Genomic DNA, 23,370 nt, shown 5'->3' on the forward strand with positions numbered 1-23,370 from the left:
CGAGCACGACACGTGCTACCATCTTTGTGCAATTAAGGGCCATTGCCCAAAACGTCGCCTATTATAAACGTCTAATTGTAATGCACTATGAAGTATGTAGTCAGAAACAGAATATGTATAAAGCTCTTTTTCGCAGATGTTCAGTAGTTTTCAGAAATTCAGTAGTAGGTGCCATTGGCCGAAACGTCGCCTACAAAAGACATCTTTCCCTTGACGGCCACACACACGCAGCACTACTGACAGAAGGTGTAGATGACTATATTTTGTTGTTGAAATAAATATATAATTCTACCCACGTCAACGCATCGTAATTGAATCCACCCCCGGTCTGCACAAGCGCAGGCGTGGGGGGGATGTGTGTGGGGGGGGGGGCGTGTATGGGGGGGGGGGACGTGTATGGGGGGGGGGGGCGGGGGCTGTCCCACTGCGTGCGGCCTTCCGCTCTGGAGCGTCCCACTCACGGACCAAGCGGCACGGCCGCGCCGTTTCCCCGGCAACGACCAAACTGCGCACGGCTCCCTCGTGCCGCTGCCTCGCCCCTTATTCCCCCGCACCTCCGATTAGCACGGTTGACTACGTACGGTGCGAAAAAAGTTCAACATACACTTACCTCCAAGATCTCCCGACGTTATTCGAAACGAGTAGGCCGGTGTCACGGTCCAATTTTGCCTATTTTTGTAATATCAGTCATCGTCCCCTACTGCCAAACTAATATCCCGCTCACAGCCCAAGGTGTGAGTCACCGTGTGTATCACCGGGGCACCTGCCTCTTTCAAATGTTTGGGACGAAATGTGAAACAAAGGGAGCTGCCACGTGGTGTCGTGGTCAGCAAACAGGACGTGCGATCCAGAGGTCAGCGGTTTTATTCCATCTCCCGGCACGGCAGTTGACACAAGGGGGCAAATCCCCACCCCACCGCCTCTATCCGCCCAGCATAGGGGTCGCCAACCAACGTAACGAGAAGTTAGTTTTTTCCGAATTCGTAAAAAAAAAAATTCCAAGAGCCGCAATGCAATGTGAATAACGTCACAAAGTGGTCCTTAAAGAGCTGCAGGTTGCCGACCCCAGACCCAGCAGCATGAATGGGTAAAACCACAGTTAGTCGATCGGTAGATCACCTGTGCCGGGGAAATGTGTGGGTACAAATGTGAATTGCACAAAATATTGAAAAGCTCAAGCTGACTCGAGGCTGTGCTCTAGTTTGGTAATACTTCTAAACACACTTCCGTTTTTGTGTACCCAGACCAGGGACACGACATGTGGATTTGCTCTGCGCACACGACAAATGGGTCGGGTTTTAATTTCTTTCTTTATTCGGGGGAGGTGGAATTGACATGCGTGTTGAGCATTTTAAAGAAGATCCCATCAATATCCCTAGTCACAGACATATTACACTGTGTTATTACTTGCGTTTGTGTTTTAGGACTTGTTGAAAGTTGTTCTCGTTATACTGTACAGCGTTCTGAACCCTCGTTGTAGCTTTCTACATGTTAAAAGTAAATAATGCAACAAAGAAATGAATGTAGTAGGAACGCCACAAGAGCCCCGACTCAATGGGAAAGGTTTCTTGCATCGTAATTGGTGAGCAGGCTGGGGCCATCTCAGCGCTCTGCAAAATGGCAAACTAAAATAACGCCATCACAATTATTATTTCAATTTGCCGTAGCGTTTACCGTTATTTCTGATGTTTTTTTCCATCGTGGCCGAGCAATGAGTGTGATCTCAACACACGGCTGGACATCTGTGACAATGAGCTTCATATCTCATCGGATTTCTCCAGGATACATAAAGATTCTGATTCTGACATTCACGTGCAGGGAGGCAATGACAGCTCATCATAGAAATGTGTCTCCCCTTCTGTGGACAAACACGACGTGCTTAGGGCCGTAATGGAGACATAATAATCACGAGCGCCACGTGGACAGTGGACAGATGCAGAGCAGCATTTACCCAATTTCGGAGCCGCAAAGGGTCAAAACTCATAACCACCTCAATTATTTTTACATCAGCGGCTGTCATTGACTCCTGGGAACAATGATTGCACACATGCGCGCACTTTTTATGACTGACCGCATCACAAAAATAATACTCGTGCGTGCAATCGAAATCTCTCAGACGCAAACACCAAAATTAGCTGCATATGTCAAACACGCACGCGCACAAATTCAAGCATGTGCACTGACACACGGCATGCTGAAAACGGATGGAAATTCAAGGTCGTACAAATGTAGGTGTAAAATTGGAAGCTGGTAACGTTGGCAGATAAACATGCGATGGCACCCACACGTCAAGCTCGGGTGTTTTGGAGGCTCGAACGCACGCCCTTAATCATTTGCAAGCGATTGCCGTTTGCGAAAATTGAGTGCAACGGCTGTGCCATTAATTTTGCCGACACTTAAACCACCGATCCGAATTGCATTGTGGTTTATTTTCTGCCAGCAAGGTCTATTAACCTCCTTACCGAGTTGGCAGAGGCGTGGAGCATCGGTTGAAATGTTTGAACTCACGATAATGTGGTCACAGCGCTCCAGAGCCGCTTGTAGGAGTTTGTTGCTTTAGATGTCCACGTGATACGCCACTTCCACCGCACCTCCGATTAGCACAGTTGGCTACGTACAGTGTGAAAGAAGTTCAACATACATACACTTCGTTGAGCTATCATTTGTGGCCAGGTCGCTTCTGAAAAAGAGCTACATAGCTCAATGGGCCTTACACGCGTGCCTCATCGCAAGCAAAACAATTGCATTCCCGCCTCGGGCCGCTGTCTGTGTGGAGTTTGGAGGTCCTCCCCCCGTTCGGCATGAGTTGCCTCCAGATCCTCTGCTGATTTCCTCGCACAGATAAAATATAAAGTTACCATGTAATTGAAATTGGCCAAAAACAACCCAGGGCTGAAAAATTACGCCAACCTACTGTGAACACTTGGCAGGACCCTCCTTGAAAAGGGTCTTGAGACTCAGTGAGGCTTCTACAGGGTAAACATTCGCAATAATAATAGTTTCATTAGATGAAGATGATCACGACATCATTTTCCCTACCTTTGTAACTGTATTTCACGTCTACATTATGTAATACTGTGTCCGTAGCCAACCGATTAACATGGTTGGCTACGTAAAGTGCGAGATAAATTCAACATACATGTGCTTTTCCATACTTCCAGTAAACATAAGGACTTAAGAGTTATTCAACTGCAGTTCACTCAACACAAGCCTGCCACAAGTCGTTGTGATCATTGCAGCCTTATAACCCAGAAAGTGTGTCACGCTTGTGCTGTCAGCTACACAGCAAATAAAAAAATCGTTAAATGAACTTTACAAACGATGTCATATCGCCAGCATTCTGTCAATCACTACGGAAACCATTTTTCAAATATTGGATACCAGCTATTTATTTAGAGGTTTAATATTTTTACTTTAGTTTTTTTCATGAATGTTTTGTCAGTGATAAAACATTTTTTTTTTTTTAAATAAAACACGAATATAGTCCAGACACGACGACATTCATGAAAAGCGGACGAATACAACGATCTGGGCATTTTATATCGTACGGTAAATCGTTGAATCGCCATCATCGCGGCAACTTCTGTTGGGAACTCTGGCAGGCCCCCCATGTCACCTGCAGTTGGCAAAGATGAAAACTCGTGCTGCAAGAGCTGCGGAACAGCGTTTCGTTCAATAAAATGTGTCCGTTGGACAGAAGGTGGAAGGAAATTTACTGCGACTAGCAGTGAGAAAGGATATGACGTCACGCTTTCATGATGAACACAAGGGCAGAGGGTGGCCCAATAACGCCTACACCAAGGTGTCCTGTTTATTACCGCAGTAGACGACTGTCAAAGCCACCAGAGAGGCTTCATCTATAACAACTGGATCGAGGTGGACAGCTGGACAGTGAAGGAAAGACGCATTTTGATGATTGTTTGATTGCTTAATTCCTTTCCCATTCCGATGACGTACACGTACGTATATGTACGTCATCGGAATAGAAGCGGAACAAAATTTGATAAAACAGGTTTTACCCCTTTTTTCTGCCAACAAAACAGGTGTTAAGATGTTAAAACACCACGCCTTTTGGCGTCCTCTGGTCTAACACCGTTTGAGACGAGGCTCAAAAGAAAGCTGTTTCTGGTGTGGACCAATCAGTTTCAAGGACAATGCATATATTATCAGAGTACGTTTTTTTTTGCATACTGACCGCAGGTATTGTGGTTAATGCAGACATGATTCCTTGTAAAAGGTTTCAGTTTGGTGTTTTAACATCTTAACACCTGTTTTGTTGGCAAAAAAGGGGAAAAACGTGTTATCATATTTTGGTACTGGCAAAGGAGGTCCCATGATGATGTTTGAATTGTTGTATAACTTGTTAAATTGTTATTTGTAAAAGGGAAATGTTAAGGAAGTCACTTGACGTATGTATTACATCATTGCATTTTGTGAAGTTATTGTCTCTAAACATGGCAGACACGAGTCTGCTGTCGTCAGTTTATGAATCTAGAACAGTAGGCAGGATCATCAGTGACAATGCCAAGCGATAGCACGCTCTAAGAGGCGTGATGCTGGGAGATGCGGTGCAGTGGTTAACGCGACCGCAATGTGAACCTCCGCGGCTGAGCTCGATTCCCGGTCTCGGATAACCACATTGGCGAGTTATATCTCCCAACCTTCACTGATCTGCAATGGCCCGCGTGGTGATTTGTAGGATTTCTCCAGGATAAATAAAGATTCTGGTTCTGGAGTATGGTCAAACAACCCGACATGGTGTGGGGAGGCCTTCATCTAGCAGTGAATTGACGTGACAAAGGGCTTACTTTTAAAAAAATGTATTATACTTACTATTATTAATTGTAGGTTTAGAGAATTCCCCAGTATTGCTGGGCAGTGGATACTGGACACACCGCCGGTTTGGCCAATTTAAGGAGTTCTTTTGAAATAGTTTAATCATTCAAAGGTTTCAGTCTCGATGTTTATCCAATCTTGCCCTTTGAAATAATTACTATTACCTTGAACCTGTGCAGGGTTCAAGTAGTGTTTGAATGTCAAGTGATAAGGTTCACCTCACTGGGGATTTGTGCACGTTTGGTGGGTTGGGTGCGTCCAACACAAGGTGCAGCTGCATCACAAGTGGGTGGGCCGATTGTTCCTACGCGCTGTGGCCAAATCGCAATGGGCTTTTGCAAAAACAACTCTAAATTTCCTCCCGCGGGGGTTGAGAGAACAAAAGCTTCCTTCCCTACGAGCGAACTCTATTAAGATTAATAGCGGCGCAGAAAGAGCCTAAACGAAATAAATCACGGGAATACTGATGGCCCTGAACCGTCTCCCCGTGACTGCCAAAGGGCACCCTTATTAGCGGCGAGGATTGGAATAATAAACACGCCAAGGTCAGGGGTCAACAGGTTGTGCTTACTTCACTCTGGAAATCGCAAGGATAATTCGCATTGTAAACGCTACGTGGGAGGGACGGGTTAGCTCGATAAAAAAAATTTTTATTTAAAACTATGACTTTTTCAGACTTTTCGATCGTTTACATCATGCTCCAATTCAAAACGCCTACGTGCTAACTAGATTAATGTCACCCGATGCCACGTGAAACCAGAGGCAAAAAACTAGAGGCATGTAAGCAATGTCATGAAAGTTACGTGACTTCCTCAAACGGCATGTTTTTATTCGGATCAATCTGAAAACTAAATAAATTGCCTGAAACTTCATATCAAGGCTTGATTTTTTTGTATTTCACACGGATTCATCTGCTAATTGGAAAGCCGTCCCTAAGGAGTGCATTGTAACTGCTAAGAGCTTTCGTCCACACAAGCAAGAACTGCGACGGGTGAATCGCGAAATTCCTCCGAGTCGTGCTCGCTAATTTATGAAGGGATTTGCCTCGGAGAAGGGCAGGTCTCCGAGGGACGGCTGGGCAATGTTTTTCCCCGAGAAAAACCGTGGGGAAAAAAATCGTAGATTCCCATCAATTCCTCCGATGCGATCGCACTGCAACTGCGGAACTATTTTCATGGGCACGGTGATAAAGAAACGTTGTCATGCACACACAATCCCCAGATGGAAACAAAATAACAAACAGATCGGAATGAGACCGTTACAAATAGCTGAAATGAACCACTGCTGCAATTCCCATTTCCAGCAAACGGCTTAAACCTCAACGAGTTTCCAAACCGCTTTGATTAGGAGCTGCTTCGCTGCACTTGACATGGCATCTTATTTTCAAATGGCTTTTGGCTCTCACGCACTGTCTTTTTTTTGCACGTAACTTTAAGGGAATCTTCACCGAAAGGGATGAGCATGAGATGTCGGCATCTATATCCGGCGAGAAAATTAGGTAACTAACCAGGTGAGGAGCACAAACATGCAATGAAAACGGCAATATCTGGTGCCTTAGTACCATAACGAACGACGGTGGCAACAATTGCATTACCGCGTACAATGCGGTGCTCTCCAATCACAATCATTCACGTCCTTGTCTCCCAATAAAATTGTTCTATTTTTCAACAAAGACACCTTACATTTATAGATATACACATTTCCCGTTTTTTTTATTATGCGGTATAGTATTTTTTTTTAGCTTTCCTTTTCCCATGCGGGAAAATTTTGCAGCAAAATGTTGTGTTTGAGATGTTAAAACTTCAAGTCCTTCATGGAAATTCGGGCCACGTAAAATGGCACAATCACGGACCAGTGCCTAACGGCACAACGTCCACATCTTCAGCAGGAGACTCCACACAGGAAAAACAAATTTCTTCTGATTTCAAATCTCGGCCACTTAACAAATAATAATTTAAATGTCACCCCGTGACACTCCCCTCTCCTGTCCCCCCCCTGCCCCCCCGGCATTCGGAAACACATTTTCTTGCTCGGCCATGGCTCAAAACATAATTACCTTTATATTGAGAATTGCAGCCAGGTGAGAGGTAACAAGGATGTAAAGAGGTTAAAAAAATATCTAAAGGTTAAGGTCAGCAGAAATGGTAATACAACCCCACAACCAACCTCGAGGCGATCCAATGCATTGAAGAAATTTGATTCGATTCAGGAATCAATTGTTATTGTTTTCATATTATGAACAATGCAATGGTAGCCAGTGACTATAGGAGTCGGGTAAAGCCAATACAGTCCAGGCAACATTGAAGGTAAAAATAAAAATGTGCAACCCTGCGATTGCTCGCTGAAGCTGGCCAGACCTCTTCCAAACGGCCCGCTGGTCAACTCACTGCGGTGTTCACCCAGTCAGGCCCGCTGGTCAACTCACTGTGGTGTTCACCCAGTCAGGCCTGCTGGTCAACTCACTGCGGTGTTCACCCAGTCAGGCCCGCTGGTCAACTCACTGTGGTGTTCACCCAGTTAGGCCCGCTGGTCAACTCACTGTGGTGTTCACCCAGTTAGGCCCGCTGGTCAACTCACTGTGGTGTTCACCCAGTTAGGCCCGCTGGTCAACTCACTGTGGTGTTCACTGCTGGATTGGTGGACGGGGGAACGGGGGATTTCTGAACTCATTTTGCAATCGTTTCAACTGCCGCGCCGGGAAATCGAACCGACCCAGTGACCTCTGAATTGCCAAGTTGAGCGTGCTGACCGTCACACCGTTGTGGTAGCAGCATCCGTTACAGTCTTCCCTCGTTATTCACCAACTTGCTATCCACGATTTTGGGTACGTGTGAAGAGCATCTGGATCTCTACACGGCTGCATGGAGAGAGAGAGAGAGAGACAAAGTGATGAGATATATAATAATGAAATAAGGTGAGTTCATCTCTCTAGCACAGTTGGCAACGTACTGTGCAAAATAACTTCAACATAAGGTACATAAATGACCAAATATAATTTAATATTTTAACATTAATGTTTATTTACTTTGTTTATTATAACCAATTGCTATTGGTTTGTGTTATGATAGTTTCCATGTATTTAAAAGCATATGTACGGTTTTATTTAAGGTAATTCGTCCAAAAGAAAGTGTATTTCGCAGACCAATATAATTTTCCGCGAATTGTGCTAATCACGAGCCTCTCTGGGACGTATCCGTCGCGAATAACTTGACAACATTTTGAATGAACCAACACCAAGTCTGACGCACACCACTCGATGCTAGAAATCGACATGTATAGATATATGAATCTATGACTCATCATTATACATCCCCCGGTCAGTTGACTCAGGGAGTCACGAGAAGCCATCGCATACAAAATGTACCCAATTGAAAAACATCGATTCTCACACTTGCGATTCCGTGCGGGTATCGTGAGCTTAAGAATCAATATTAGTCAATTAATGGATGCCGACATGACACCCTCGCTAGTCGCAATAGGTGAAAGAGACAAGGAATACGCATACTCGAACCCACTGCAAGTGAGCAGCCGATTGAAAATCAATTTTAAACGGTGTGTGGTGAACATTCTGATTGGCAAGTCCAATTACGAAAATTAACAACTCCAGGTTAATTTGACCGCCTTAACTAGGCATCAAACCCATGCCCAACACCTCCGCAGGACCAACATCGCAGTACGGCACACGCACAACATAACACTTACAGGTATATGTACACAACTGACCGATTTACGAGCGTAATTGAACTTTTTTTTACACAAACTCCGATTAAAAGAAATGGGGTGCTCATTTGCCCGCGGCTTCCCGGGGTGCATTTCTCCACGAGGTTTCGCCGCGCGTCCGGGAGCGCTGCCAGACAACGGATGCCGCCGCCGGGCCCCAGGGACTTGCCCCAGATGATATTTGCGGCTCTGCGTGGGAGAGCGTCAGAGAGCACGGGGCCTGGGAGCAGATGCTGCTCTGGCGCGACCTTGCCGCTCGCGAAGATCGCGATGGGAATAAACTGTGACGGCTGCGGAGCTAGCGGTTTGCGTTATGAAAAACAAGAATAAAAATAAGAATAGGTTTGACTGAGCTCAAAATGCTCCGATAGCTGCATTGTCATTGTGCTGTTCTCCTCGTGGCGTTCTCTGGTGCGACACTGGTGAGACGAGGCTGTCGGAACGAGGCTGGCTCCGGTATAGGCCAAACCGTTTCAAAGACAATGCATACATTTATCAGAGCATGTTTGTTTGCATGCCCACCACAAGTACCTGGGGTTATTGCAGACTTGACTCCTTGAAAAAGGTCTTTATTTGGCATCGTCCTCATGCATCTCGTAAATACCGAGGAGCCACAGGCGAGATGGAAGGCAGCCTCGCGGTTGTCGTCCTCTGTATATTAAAGACGTTTCTGGCCAATTAATGAGTGATGAAGCATTATTACGCTTTGCTTATCCTGGAAAGCCTCACCGCGTCTCAAGACTCTCGGGGTGGGGGGGGCGATGTTGTATTTGTGTAATCCTAAGTGAGTATACTTGCAGGTACTTTTTCGGCACGGCGACGCTTTGGCCAACGCCAGCTCCAATGGGTTTGTTTTCTCTATCGACGGGAGGGGACCAGAGCGCCCACATGGAGCCCACGCAGAATAAGGCGAGAACGGAGAAACGCCGCACAGGAAAGCACCCGAGTTAGGAATCGAACCCAGGTTAATTTTTTCTATGAAGTGCCAGTGTTACCACCACGCCACCACTCTGCCAGCCTTCTAATGGGGCACCTCAATCCAGTCGCAGCGAATACAGGAAGAGAGGTCTACAACTTTGTTGTATTTTTTGGAAAAAAGTGGCAATTTGTGCTCTTAATTCCCACGTCAAATTCAGGGCAGGGACTGCCAGACGTGGTGACACGCTCCAGCACCGACTGCATGCCCATCGCCCTGGTTCATCCTCATCGCCACCACCACCATCACCATTTGCTTTACATTTTCAAACTAAGGTCGAATGTGTGAATGCATCAGCTCCGTCCATCCATTACCACAACTCTCGTGTGGATGATCCAAAGTGAACGAAACGTTGGTATGAAGTTTGTGCCGCGACAATTTGACTCGCCCGATTGTAAGCCGGCCAAATGTATTTAAAAAGAAAACTTGAGAGACACAAACAGGAGCGTAAATTACCGCTGTTTAGACTGCCGCTTGAAGACCTTTGAGGACAAACGTACGTTGAAACGCGTCGCATAGTCCGCAGCTTGTAAATCTTTAAAAGGAGAGCGAGCTTACGCTACTACGTTGATCTCCGATGTGCTTTTGGGCCGCGTGTTATGCAACGTGATGTCCGACGTTTCTCTGCATTTGCCGGGTGTTCATATGGTTTGAGTCTTTCGTTAAAGTCATGTAGATATGTTCTGATGACGACCGCTTGTGTTGCGATCGAAACGTGGCAGTTTTTTGTTATTTTCTTTGAACCTATCTACGTGACTTCACCGAAAGACCCAAAGAATATGAATTCCTGCAGTGACGAAAACTTTAAGTCAAGATTTGCCGCGTGCTTCTTCAAGAGCCCGTGGAGCTCCTGCAGCTTCCAGCACGTGCAGCGAAACGTCGAACATCATGCTGTACAACACGTGGTCACGTGCTCCCAGTGGTAGCGCGTTTGCCGCTTGTTGCAGAGGTTTGTGGTTCTAACGGGGCAGCTGCCTTGGTTACGACTGCGGCGTTTGTATAAGCCGTACAAATGCTATGCGCCGTCTACTTCGATCACAGTCGATAATGATCCCCTGACATGATTCGCAAGAGTAGCACCATCGTGTGCCACCGGCATTATGCTCCAAATTTAAAAAAATCGAAAGATTACACCGCAAATTACTCAAATGAGACTCCACACACACAAACACAGCGACGTGGTCCCCCTACTGGCAGACGAATGCCCGCCTGAAGGCCACCTGCCGTGTCACCTTGTGCCACGCAGGGACAGCTTCTTCCGCTCGGGGGTGCACTCCGAGCGCGTCGAGGCGAGATGCGACGCCGCGAGTCGCCGCATCTCGCCTCGTGTCGGAGCGATGCGAGCCGCCGCCCACCCCTCGGCCGTGGACGAGGGGGCAACGGCGACCGCCGCAACCCGACGGCGCCGAGCTTAGCACGGCTGCAGCGCGTGCCAGCGGGCGAACGGGCGGCCCGCCGCGTCCCCGCCGGCCCGCGCCTCCTGCCAGTGCTGGCGGGCGCGTGGGGACGCGGCGGCGGTGGCGCCCAGGACGACGCGGCCCAGCGGCGACGGCCCCGCTCCGGCGGCGGCGGCGGCGGAGTCGGAGTCGCCCTCCTCCTCCCCCGCCTCCTCCTCCTCCCCCGCCTCCTCCTCTTCCTCCTCGTCGCCGGCTCCCGCGTGCACGACGACGAGCAGCTCGAGGCTGGTGGCGCCGCCGCCGCCCGGCGCCACCTCGAAGGACTCGTTGAAGAGGGCTCCGGAGGAGGCCCGGCGCACGCGGGTCTTGCGCTTGAGCACGCGCTCGCTCCCGGCGAAGGCGCTCACCTTCACGCACGCCGCGCCTGCACCGCACCACAGCCTCCGTTGAAGGGGGGGAGAAGGGCAAAGGCGCAGCCCTGCGATTGCCTGCGGACGATGCTGCTGGTGCAAGGGCGTCCACCAGAGCGGAGCCCTGCAGGATATTTGGCCACACGTTCTACAAGAGGCAGGAGTACCCACACGCACCCTTTATAAAGGGGGGAGCATACAAACACCCAGCGGAGGACAGGACACAGTCTTAGACAAGCTCGAAACGACACGGCCAGTCTTCTAAGTCTCTAAAGGAACGCTCAAGTGAAAGAGTAGTGATGCGATCTGCTGGTGTTTGTCGTACATTCTGCTCCGGCGCTCGTGTCTATGAGCAAAGGCTGCACCGGCATTGTTTGACTTGGCGACAGCCACTCAGAAATGGGGGACTGAGCCTTGAGCAGGAAGCGGGGGGCGGGGGGGGGGTCTGCCCCCTCCAGCCCCTTCCAGCCCCCTTCCCCAAAGCCACTTGGTTCTTGGTTGGAACTGCCACGCCTTTGCCAGTAGCTTTAGCTAATCGGGGTTAATTGACCGTTACGCAAAAAGTGAGGTTTTTAACGAATTGGAATTCGCAAGGCATGTTACCGTCGGAACATTATGACACGCAGTAGCAATTGCAGGGGAATGTTTAATGAGGATCGAGATTACTTGAAATATCCTCGCAGCCAAAACTTAATTGGGAGCGCTAATTGGTTCCATTGGCTCCAGCCTTGCAGTCTTCTTCTATGAGGTCTCGAAATTTTGAATTCCGTGGCTGGTCTGGACAAGAATTGTATGCCCCTGGGAGATGACGTGAGCAGCTTTTACGCCGCTGATTGCTAGATCAAAAAAGAAATAACAATTTATGCTGGACTTTGTGAGTAGCTATGATTGCCCTGGAAGTCATGCTGATAGAAATATTTATGGCAAACCTTTTTGTTTGACTCTCACAGAAAAAAAAAACCCCTCCGGCTTACGAGACAATGATTCGTGCAAATCCAATTCCAGATTCAAGATTACCTGATTAATTCCGTGAAATAATTGTTTTGTTGTTTGAAATAATTAACTTGTTCAGACCACAGACCACACCGACACGCCACAGCACCACTTGTACGTGTGTGGGCGTCTGAATGCCAATGAGGCTCGAAACGCCGCGCACGGAACAAAGAGTGGGACGCACGCATCACGTGGATGAGACCAGAGTGGTTCCGTTTGTCAAGCGAGGGGCACCATCGCAACACCTCGACAGGAGAAGGGGACAGCCACGGGCAGAGGAGATAACGGAGGTGGTGAAGCCTTTCTAAACATTCCACTCGAATTTTTTTTTACTTCACCAGTTCAACCTATACTCAGTTGTTTTTTTCGGTAAAGTCACGTATGTGGAAATAAAATATAAATAAAGAAAATAAAATTAGATTTAAATAAATCACGACGTTTCGAACGCAACACAAGCGCTCATCGGGTGTAATGGGGTAAAACACATAGCGAGGGCACACACAGAGGGACATCACGCACATAGCACACAGGGAACGCCAAACTGCACGGAGGCAAATACAGCAGGAAGATGGGAGACGCGAACTCAACAAACCTTAGAAACATCATGTGATGCAAACCAGTCGGCCAACGACACAGTTAGACACTAACCTGGTTGACCACGTATTTCAAAAGACTGCTAAATCTTTTGTTCACATCCTCTGGGCTGAACAGACCAACGTAAGTAGAGGACACGGACTCGTGAACAGACACGTGGTACAAGAGCTACATACACAGAGAAGACACACAGGGAGAGATGTTTTGAGCAGCACAGAGGGGCAACCAGAGCAACACCACACCAAGAGACGTGCACACATGGAGAGGCACACACAGACAGACGCTGGAGGAATAACGTACAGAGACTTATATCGGATTGTAAAGGTGGAGGAGGGGAGGGGGGGCGGAGAGGGCAACAGAGGAAACGTGGGTAAACGACGACGGAGGGATGACATAGGAAAAAACGAAAACGAAAACACAGACCACGGTAAACAAAACACCGAAGCAAAATAGCAACAAGTAGAGATACACACGTAGAGAAGACAACACAGGGAAAGATGCTTTGGACAGAATTGTAAAGGTACCTCCCCGTAGAGGTGAATTCATCTAGAATTGAAGCTTTTGTGACTGCAGAAATTACTATACTCATTGTTTTTTTCGGTAAAGTCACGTATGTGGAAATAAAATATAAATCAAATAAAATCATATTAAAATAACGCAACACAAGCGCTCATCATCATGTGTAATTGGGGTAAATCACATAGCAAGGGCACACACAAACCTCACTGAGCTATGTCGCTCTTTTTCAGAAGTGACCTGGCCACAAAGGAGAGCTCGTCGGAGTGCATTATCATCGTGGACACTTACAGCAACAAATAGACTCCTCGTCCTCATCAACCACACTCGATCCACAGCTGAACGAAGGCTTCCCCAAAGCCACGACCACCTCCCGCTATCTTGCGATGTAACAATTCACCCAGGTGCCTGAGCACGACCTGATTTCGTCAGTAATAAAGTTTTTTTTTGGTTTATATAGTGTAAATATAGATGTGTCGGTAAACCCACCACCACCCAACACAGCCGATTAGTAAGGTTTGTCAAGTAAACAAAATGTGCAAATTAGTTACTGGTTCAGCACACCGGTGTGTTGGAGGGTAAATCCACGACATGCAAAATGGGGTTCACGGAAATGGGGGCAGGACAATGTGTCACACTGATGTCGTCGCTCCGTCTGCTCAGCGGAGGCATTCCAGAACGCGTTCCACTCCCTTGGATTGCCGCCACTCGCTCATTATTCTTGACCGTTGGCCAGCGTGCCGTCCAGCCGTGCCACATCCTGCCCAAGCCCACCCTGGGCTTTCTTCAGTTAAACGTGATCGCGTGCACCTCTCCATCCGTAAAGAAGCGTGGAGGGATGCACACTTGGAATTATGGATCAGATACATTGCACTATATACATCACATCACAGTTTCTGTTAACTTGCCTATTAATGAGTATATATGCCAGGAATGATTGTTTTTTTTCAACAGATGCGAAATATAGTTGCAGTCTACTCATGCTGTCATTATGCCAAAGCCAATTAATTTACCCCCCCCCCATCGCCCCCTATGAACGCGCACACGCACACGCACACACGCGCACACATGCACACACACATACACACACACGCGCACACAAAGATAACAAAGATCCCCCATATAGCCTTAACAGATTGTAGGGGCAAGTGCTGTTAGCGAGCACCTATGAAAGCCGGAACGGTACACGAGGGGGTGGGTGGCCAGCACCACGCCCGACCGCCTTTGTCTCCTTAGTGGCAATGTTTACACACTGCACCAGGTACTCATTTGAGGCTGAGTCGCACACACGCACACACACACGCGCACACACACGCGCACACACACGCGCGCACACGCACACACACGCGTGCACACACACATACACACACGCTGCTCCGTGCAGCTCACTTCTGCTCGTTTCTTCTTTCTCTCTTCTCCGTCTCTTCCTCCCTTCTCATCATCACTGCCACCCTCACATCATCCCCGACATCTTGGCCCAGTCACCACCCTCCCCACCGCCCCTTCCTGTTCCTATCATTTGCAGTCCTGCAGTGTTGTTGTTTTGTGTAACTCTCTGACCCGCCTCTACTGAACTGCTTTTTTTAAGAATTGCTTGTTGTGTTTAGTTTGTTGTCCTACCCCAGCGCACCTGCGATTAGCTCGGTTGGCTACGTACGGTGCGAAAGAAGTTCAACATGTATAGATACATGTTAGACATCTGTGACAAAGAGCTTCACAGCTCATCGGATTTCCCCAGGAAATAAAGATTCCGACTGCTGCTCGTCTCGAACCGTGCCCTCCTCTTTGTCCGCCTCGGGGACTTCCTTCCCAGCCTCACTTCACTCTCCCCCTAATCTTGCTGCCCCGTGCCTGCTGCCCCGTGCCTGCTGCCCCGTGCCTGCTGCCCCGTGCCTGCTGCCCCGTGCCTGCTGCCCCGTGCCTGCTGCCCTTTAAACACAGATCCTGGAGCAGTAGATTCGTGCTGAATACAGTCACACTTGCAAATGTGATTTGTAACGTTGACCATTACCTGCTCGTCGATTGTTCAATGTCAATGTGCCATTGTATTGAGGGCTACTGCTGTGTGGCGCTGTCTTGGTGTGGTCTGCAACTGTGTTGTGCTTTCTGCTGCCTTGTCTAATGTCGATAAGTCAAACTTCGATAACTCACTAATTAATACATTAATTATATTGTACCACTTGCTTACCCTGTTTCTCCATGTCGCACTGATGTCGTGTTTGTGTTTTGTTTGTTGTTGTAACTTGCCGACACGCCCGCACTAGGCATCAATGAAAAAGAGCTTCATAGCTTATTGGATTCCTTCCCAAGTTATAAATAAATATTCTGACTCTTTTGCGGAATTGACTCGACTCCCGGTCCCATCGTGTGCCACAAGCACAAAGCTTCAGAGCGCTCAATACGGCGTTTGAGGTTTGTGCTTTCATCCCATAGTTCGGGAAACGCAGCCGTTATTATCATTCACGCCACGTCCGTGCTCAATTATCGTTTCTAATTGAGGTTTAACTTTAACTCTATAAGTAAATTAACATAATTCAAACGTAACTTATCTGTTTGGACAAATCACGTCTACGAAAATGTAAAACGACCATAAGAGATTCTCTCTTCCACAATACAGGTCGTTGTCGGGGGTTAGATCACGTAAATATATAAATATACGATCTAACCTCGTAGATATTTATGTATATTTATATAAATATATATTTACGCGATATAACCCCAAAAAATAACTGTATTATGGATGATATTGGTCGCAAAAGCCTACGTGTTAAACGGATACTCTCTTCAATCTTGATTTGTTTTATCCGTGCAGATAATGGTACTTTATTGCATATTTACATTTTCGTTTTTTGGAATTGTTGCATCTTTGCGTTTTTATTCTGAGGTTAATTGTGTATTTGTCTGAATGTGTGATCCAAGCCTCCCTTGAAAAATATAAAAAAAACACGTGAAACTCATTGGGCTCTTAGGGTCATCATCGTTATCATCGTCAGCTCCGATCATCGTCAGCCCTTCTGGATGAAGGCCTCCCCACACTGTCACCACCCATCTGCCCTCTGCACTTCAGAGCTCCATCTCCGCCGTGGACGCCCTGTTGGGTGTGTTCTCACCGGCCACGTTCGTCAGCCGTATTCCCTTCTATGGATCTGTCCTGCCCAAGTCCACTGACTTTCCTTTGCAGCCGTTGCGATCCCTGACCTGACTTGGTTTTCTGCTGCGTGTGTCCCTCTGTGCGTCTCCCTGAATAGGTCCAGGCACATATCGCTCCGCGCTTCCCCGCCATACATTCCTGCTCTTGTTCCATTTTCCGTCAGAGTCCATGCATCTGACACGTGTCGATGAGCTCACACTTGGTCAATAATACATATTTTTTCCCTTTCCCATTCCGATGACGTACGTGTCCGTCCTAAATTTGTCTTCGGATACCGTTCAGATGATGTACGTGTGCGTTATTGTAAAGGAACCGGATGAAAAACCAAATAAAATAACTTTATCGGTACCGAGGCTCCCGCGAGGCCATGCAGGAGGGCATGTGGCACAGTTTGGCGAGAGCTATCATAGAATGCGGTCATGTCACTACGGTTCTCTGAGGTTAGTACAACGTCTTTCAAAGCAACGGCGCGCTCTAAATGGAATTAATGTTAACAGCTTGCACGTTCTGAGAGTCAGAGGGACCCACCCTGCAACTTGCAGACGTCTCGGAACAGGAAAGGGTTAATACTGGTAAGAACCTCCTGGTTACACCAGCCCACAGGGGATCATTGGGTTAATTTGGTGGCAGAGTGGTCCAGAGGTAACACTCGTGCCCCACAGCAACAAGCACCTGGGTTCCATTCCTGACTCGGGTGCTCTTCTGTGGCGGCTTCGTGCGTTCTTCCCCTTTTCCACATGGAGTTTCTCTGGGTTCTCTGGTTTTGTCCCATAGCTAAAAAAACATCAAATGTAACTGGTGTTGACCGGCCATTCCAATACTTACAAAACAACCATTCAAATGACTCCATTTGGACTACACAGCAACATCGAACGCTGCCCCCCCCCCCCTGTGAATAACTAGGCAGGACTCATTGAGGCTTGCCTGGGTAAACAATGGAATACATGATAATAATAATAATCACGCCTTGAGTTGTACCCTCAAGAATCCAGCACTCATTCATACGCACACAGACGCTGCAGACACACGAACAAAAACACAGAGAGACCGCAGGGGCGCATCTGAGAGCAGCAGTGTGGGACAATCCACTTTGCCCTCCCCTACATACCGAGCGACGAGCCAGTGTCCCTCTTGTGGAGACCCCGGGCCTTCAAGATGACCACGGTCAGGCGGCTGTCGGCCTGCGTGAAACTCAGAGAGACCAAAAGCTCTCCAACCCCGGCAGGTTTCTGCAAGAACAAGATAACATGAAAAACATTAACAATATTAATAATAAAGATAAAAGCATAATATCCCACACAACCGCGACACATAACGTGGTGTAATCCACACCTCCGATTAGCACGGTTGGCTGCGTACTGTGCGAAAGAAGTTCAACATACATACATTCTGGCTTCCTGGATTTTATTTGTGATATTCCTGGAATTTCTGAGTTGATCTTACCGAGGAATGGCTCATTGAATCTCAACAATCCTTTGTCAGGGAGGTCCTGCATTGGGGGGTGTTTGGCTGCCTCTCCTCTTAGTTTTGTTTAATTTCGTATAACCCAAGGAGAACTCAAGAGACCAGGATATGATCTCATTTTGCAAGAGTGACCTGGGTCACTGAAATTACCAAAAGTGAGATCACGAACACGAGCACTGCGACGACGACGAGGAGAATAGCAACCGGAGCAAAAATCAACCACGTAAGGAAGAAGTGAACAATAGGGCACGAACACAAATCAATATTCAATGAAATACATTTATATTATCGAAAGTTAGCTTGGAAAAAAATAAATTCATAATAATTAATCCAATGGAAAATTGTGTTACGTGAACATAAAACTAATTTAGGGTTATTATTGATGGATAAAATTGATGTGAGTTCAAGTGAAAGGTCGCGAATCTAATTGCTGCTAAAATCTGGTTTTGAGAACTTGCCAGTGAACGAGCCGAAACGATCTTAATGGGCCCGATAAGCACCCGTACATGTGACGATTTAATTTTTTTGGCTGTGCTGGGTGGTGGAGGGCCTTAAAACAGAATATTAGTCAGATCACTTTGTGGCCTAACCCAAACATCAATTATGAATTACGTAACGTGTTGTAAAATTATTAATGTACACCCATTCATTTACACGTATCAAAGGTCAAAAGGAGCAGCGCTGCAATTCTGTGCTCACGCCACCGCTGGCAGAAGGGGCCCCTGTTAGAGAGAATTCTAGAGTGCCTTTCTGGAGGGTGTTCACCAAACGTCTAAACTGTGGTTAGGAGTAATCACACTTAACCGTACCACACGCGATGGACTGTGGAGCACCCAATTCAACTGCTGGATGGACAGAAGCAGAAGGATTTCTTCAAGTTTCTATTTCAAAAATAATATTTAAAAAAAGAAGTTTCCTATGAAAGATGGAATCTAACCAGCGACCTCTGGAAACAGCAGGGCCAGTGCGCTAACCATTACACCATGGCATCATCAATTAGCATATATCTATGTGTGTGTACATACACATATATGTGTGTATGTACACATACATGCCTTACCGCGATGTGAAAATTAAATGTATCTGTTTTTGAATCTTTCTTTGGAAACTTGCCGATATAAAAATAAATGTTCTACTCATGGTTATTTAAAGTACGATTAATGTTTCATGCACAGTGCAGACGGAAACGTGACATTTTGATGTGCAGGTCGCAGTTCATGAAATTTAATAACAGCCAATCTTTCATTTGCTAGTCATATTGTAGTTTTTTTTCTATTCTCTCACACATTCAACTGCCACGACAAAAGTCGCCCGCCACAGGAACTGACTTTGTAGTCAGGCGCCGACTGACAAATAAAACGCAAAGCCTTTTTATCGCACGCATTCCTCAACCCTGATTGTCAAGGCACCTGTAATCCACATTTAAAGGGTGCTGACGAAGGTGAGCGCCTATGTGGAAGTGGGTGGTGGGTGAGCTGGGGGCTGAACATATCTCTGCTGCCTCCATGGATATTGGCAATATCTCTTAAAGGAGGGGAGAAGGAATAAAGGATTTACAGCCATAGCAGGGGGTTCACTAATATTGTAGAGAAGGTCAGGCAGGCGACACTCCGATGGTTTTGGCACGCGTTGAGAAGAGACAAAGACGATGTGATGAGAAGGGATTCCGGACATGCCACCGGTGCAGGTGCAGAGTTAGGGCCGTGGTCCCCATACTTCACCGTCGTGGTCAGTCCGATTTGGTGAAGTGGGCAAAGAGTGGGATCAGTTAAGATGTCACCCCACCTACTGGACATCTTTGAAAAAGAGCTTCATAGCTCATCAGATTACTCCAGTATAAACATTCTTATTCTGATTCACGGATGTTATCCGTGGCGGGGAATATAACTCGGGTCACAGGGTTCAGAGCGCTGCGTGAAAACTACTGTACAATCAGTTCTTTTCAAAGTACGTCTAAAATAGCATTACGTGTAAAATAAAATTATGTGTAAAAAATTGTTTGCACGATGTGAACACAGAATGTAACGTTTGAAGTGTAAATGCGACGAGAATGAGTACAATGATTGCCTTAGTCGTGACCAAACGTTCAAGTTGTTTGAAAAATTAAGCAAAAGCATGCTAAGGTTAGAAATGTACATCACAGGCATATGTTATGTACATCGACAGGTGGCTGTGGCACGTGCTGGTAAGCGATAAAGGGGAGGCAATGAGAATGGCTCTGGAGCTGCCGCTGGTGCGGGGCAGGAGGAGTGGACCAATGGCTCCCATCACGTGGTGCCGAGGCCCCTGGTGGTGGTCTCCACAGGCCCGTGGGCAGTGGTAGCGGAACTGTTGGGGACACTGATTTTCTTTTACCACAAAACACAGTGTTCTTTTTACCATTGCGTGACTATTTAAATTGGTTAATAAAGAGCAAGTCACCTATTATATACTTTTGCTGTTAAAGCCACACTCGGCATTATTATTGACGAGTGCGTTTGATTTGTTATTCATTGTGCTTGTGTACCAATGCCAACAGCAGCAGAAGCAGCATCGCCGGATAATTTGCTTAACCGTGCAGCCATGAGGCTTCTGGGTCGCGGGAAGAAGGGAAGGTGGCCTCGGTTAGGAGTGGGCGGTAGGTAGCGCGTACACACTGGGGGTGCCCGGACTGCCTCCAGCATATTCATGTATTTTTTATCCGATGCTTTACATTTTTTATGCTGTACTGTTTTGTGGCAGTGAGCTGAAAAAGTACAGAAAAAAATTGCAGCTCTATTTCTTGCAAAGCAGCGGCTCGTTCCGTGAAAAAATTGTGTTTTATTGATAAATCAAACATAATAAATTCCAGTTATTCTCCATCCACCAATGAATTAAGGTCTCGTGGTGTTTTTTTAAACCATACTTCACCACGCTCGTCAGCTCGAGTTGATGAAGGGGCGTAGGAGAGGGCAAAATCTGTGGAAAAAAACTTCATAGCTCATCGCATTTCTCCAGGATAAATAAATATTCTGATTCTGGATCGGTTCTGATGGAACTCGCCACCGACATGAGCCGTGACCGGGAATCGAACTCGGGTCACAGGGTACGTGGCGCGTGCGGTAATCGCCCCGCGGGACAATGATGTCTCGTTTGTGTGTGTGCGCACAACTGCAGTTTGCGGGCTGCGAGCTCAGACCGTAGGCACTGTGTGAACGGGAAACAGGAGAGGAAATACTTCAGCGATTTTCCAGTCGTGACTCCACATTTGAATTGTCTGAAATGTGCATCGCAAAGCAAAAAAAAAACACGAGAAGAAGGGCACAAGGGGTGGATTTACTCGGCGCTTTCACAAATCCGATTCTCGGAGAGTGTGAGTGAACTAGGGTCATAAAAAACACACTTTGCAGGCGGGTGGCCCACAGTGCTGCTTGCTCTGCCAGAGCCAACACGAGTGCCACCCCACTGTGATCCCATCCATTCAAGGTAGGGTGCGACTTGGATTTATTTCCAGTTGATTTTCTTGAGCCGGGTGAGAACTCAAGAGGCCATGATAGGCGTCTCGTTTTGAAAGAGAGGTCTGGGTCTCGCCAACGCGACCAAAGCAAACCAAATCCAATTCACGGCAATGAAGCCAACAGAAACCTGCACAAAAAGAACCGCGTCAACACAAAGGAGATCTTAAGATGGTGCTTGAACATAAATCAGCGTTAAACAATACAATTCCCTGAAGCGTCAGTCGTTTGTATATAGCTCAGCAGGCCTTACCTGCTAAATAAAAAATAGTTTATAGTTTAAAATAGTGTACAGTTTTTCGAAGGCGACTTGCGCGTTGACGTGACCGCAGCTACGGAGCGTCGCGATGCTGCTGTGTAAGTCGGCGCGTTGGGCCGGGGATCCAGAGGTCACCGGTTCAATTCAGTCTCCCGGCGTGGCGGTCGAAAAACGATGCTTCTCAAATCACTCCACGCCACCGCCTCTGTCCAATAACCAGTGTGGGGAAAAAGCGAAAGCACCCTCTGGAGAGTCTCTCTCTCGTGGAAGCCCCTTCTGTCAGCGGTGGCAGTGTGGCCCTGCAATTGCTTGCTCACTATAAAAACCGGCCCCGCCGAATCTGACGGCGCTTGGTGGGGGGAGCGACCCATGGGCAATAGCGGGGAGTCGATATGAACTACCGGACATCTGTGAAAACTGCTGGACCATTTGTGAAAACGAGCTTCATAGCTCATCGGATTTCTCCAGGCTAAATAAAGATTAGGATTCCGAACTGCACTCGACTCCACTTGCGCGGCCGTTTCGTCACCTGCATCCCACGTGGGACGATGTGGCGACAGAAGGCGACCGCCTCGGGCCCCGCGGCGATGCCTGCCAGCGGCACGGTCACCTCCCCGATCACCTCCTCGCGGGACAAGCGCCCGAAGCTGAGCACGGCGAATGTGATCTCGGAGCCCTCCATCTGCATGGCGCTCAGGCCGTAGAAGGCGAACGTCTCGTCGAACACCGGGTCCCGAGTGCCACGCAGCACCCGCGTCTGCCCCCTGTAGCGCCGCTCGGGGAGGATCAGCAGCTTTACGCAGGGGTCGGTGGCGGCGGCGGCCAGATCGTCGGCCGGAGGCAAGCCCCGTGCCTCCTGGACGTGGACGAGAAGCACTTCCTTCCTTTCGTCGCGCCGGAGCGAGAAGGACAGCGTCCCCAGTTCCGGCGCCTCGAGCGGAGCGCCGACCGCCTTGGCCGGGACGGCGCCACCATCCAGCCGCGTCGGCGGCTTGAGGGTGGCGAGCGGGTGGCGGCGCTCGCCCAGCGTCTCGGGGTAGATGTGGGCGCTCTTGAGCATGTGCACGAAGCGGTAGGGGGTGCGGGAGCGAGCGCCCGTGGAGGACGAGGAGCAGGAGGAGAAGGAGCGCCGCGGCGGTGGCGGCGCGCGTTGGCAGCACACCCACACGAAGGCGGTGAGCGACAGCACCAGCACCAGCGCCAGCACGCCAAGCACCCCGAAGAGCACAGAGGGGGTGTCGGCTGCACGCGGGCCCAGGGGGGCGGTAGGCACAGGGGGGTGGGCACGCGAGGGGGTGGGCACGGGAGGGGGTGGGCACGGGAGGGGGTGGGCACGGGAGGTGGTGGGCACAGAGGGGTGGGCACAGAGGGGTGGGCACAGAGGGGTGGGCACGGGATGGGGTGGGCACGGAATGGGGTGGGCACGGGAGGTGGTGGGCACAGAGGGGTGGGCACAGAGGGGTGGGCACGGGATGGAGTGGGCACGGGATGGGGTGGGCACAGAGGGGTGGGCACGGGAGGGGGTGGGCACGGAAGGAGGTGGACACAGGAGGTGGTGGGCACAGGAGGTGGTGGGCACAG

General features: G+C 48.4%; 1 protein-coding gene across 1 annotated transcript in view; it reads right to left on the reverse strand.

Annotated features, from left to right (window-relative positions):
• Positions 1-397: 397 nt before the first annotated feature.
• LOC144949220 (synaptotagmin-11-like) overlaps positions 398-23,370 on the reverse strand; it is a 31,862-nt gene continuing 8,889 nt past the window's right edge. The window contains exons 2-4 of the mRNA XM_078879109.1: positions 22,319-23,031; positions 17,702-17,822; positions 398-11,353 (exon numbers count right to left, since the gene is read on the reverse strand). Of these exons, the coding sequence (XP_078735235.1) occupies positions 10,944-11,353; positions 17,702-17,822; positions 22,319-23,031 (1,244 nt within the window). The 3' untranslated portion in view covers positions 398-10,943. The remainder of the gene's footprint in view (positions 11,354-17,701; positions 17,823-22,318; positions 23,032-23,370) is intronic.

This window comes from Lampetra fluviatilis, chromosome 53, assembly GCF_964198595.1.
Source record: "Lampetra fluviatilis chromosome 53, kcLamFluv1.1, whole genome shotgun sequence".
Lineage (NCBI taxonomy): Eukaryota > Metazoa > Chordata > Hyperoartia > Petromyzontiformes > Petromyzontidae > Lampetra > Lampetra fluviatilis.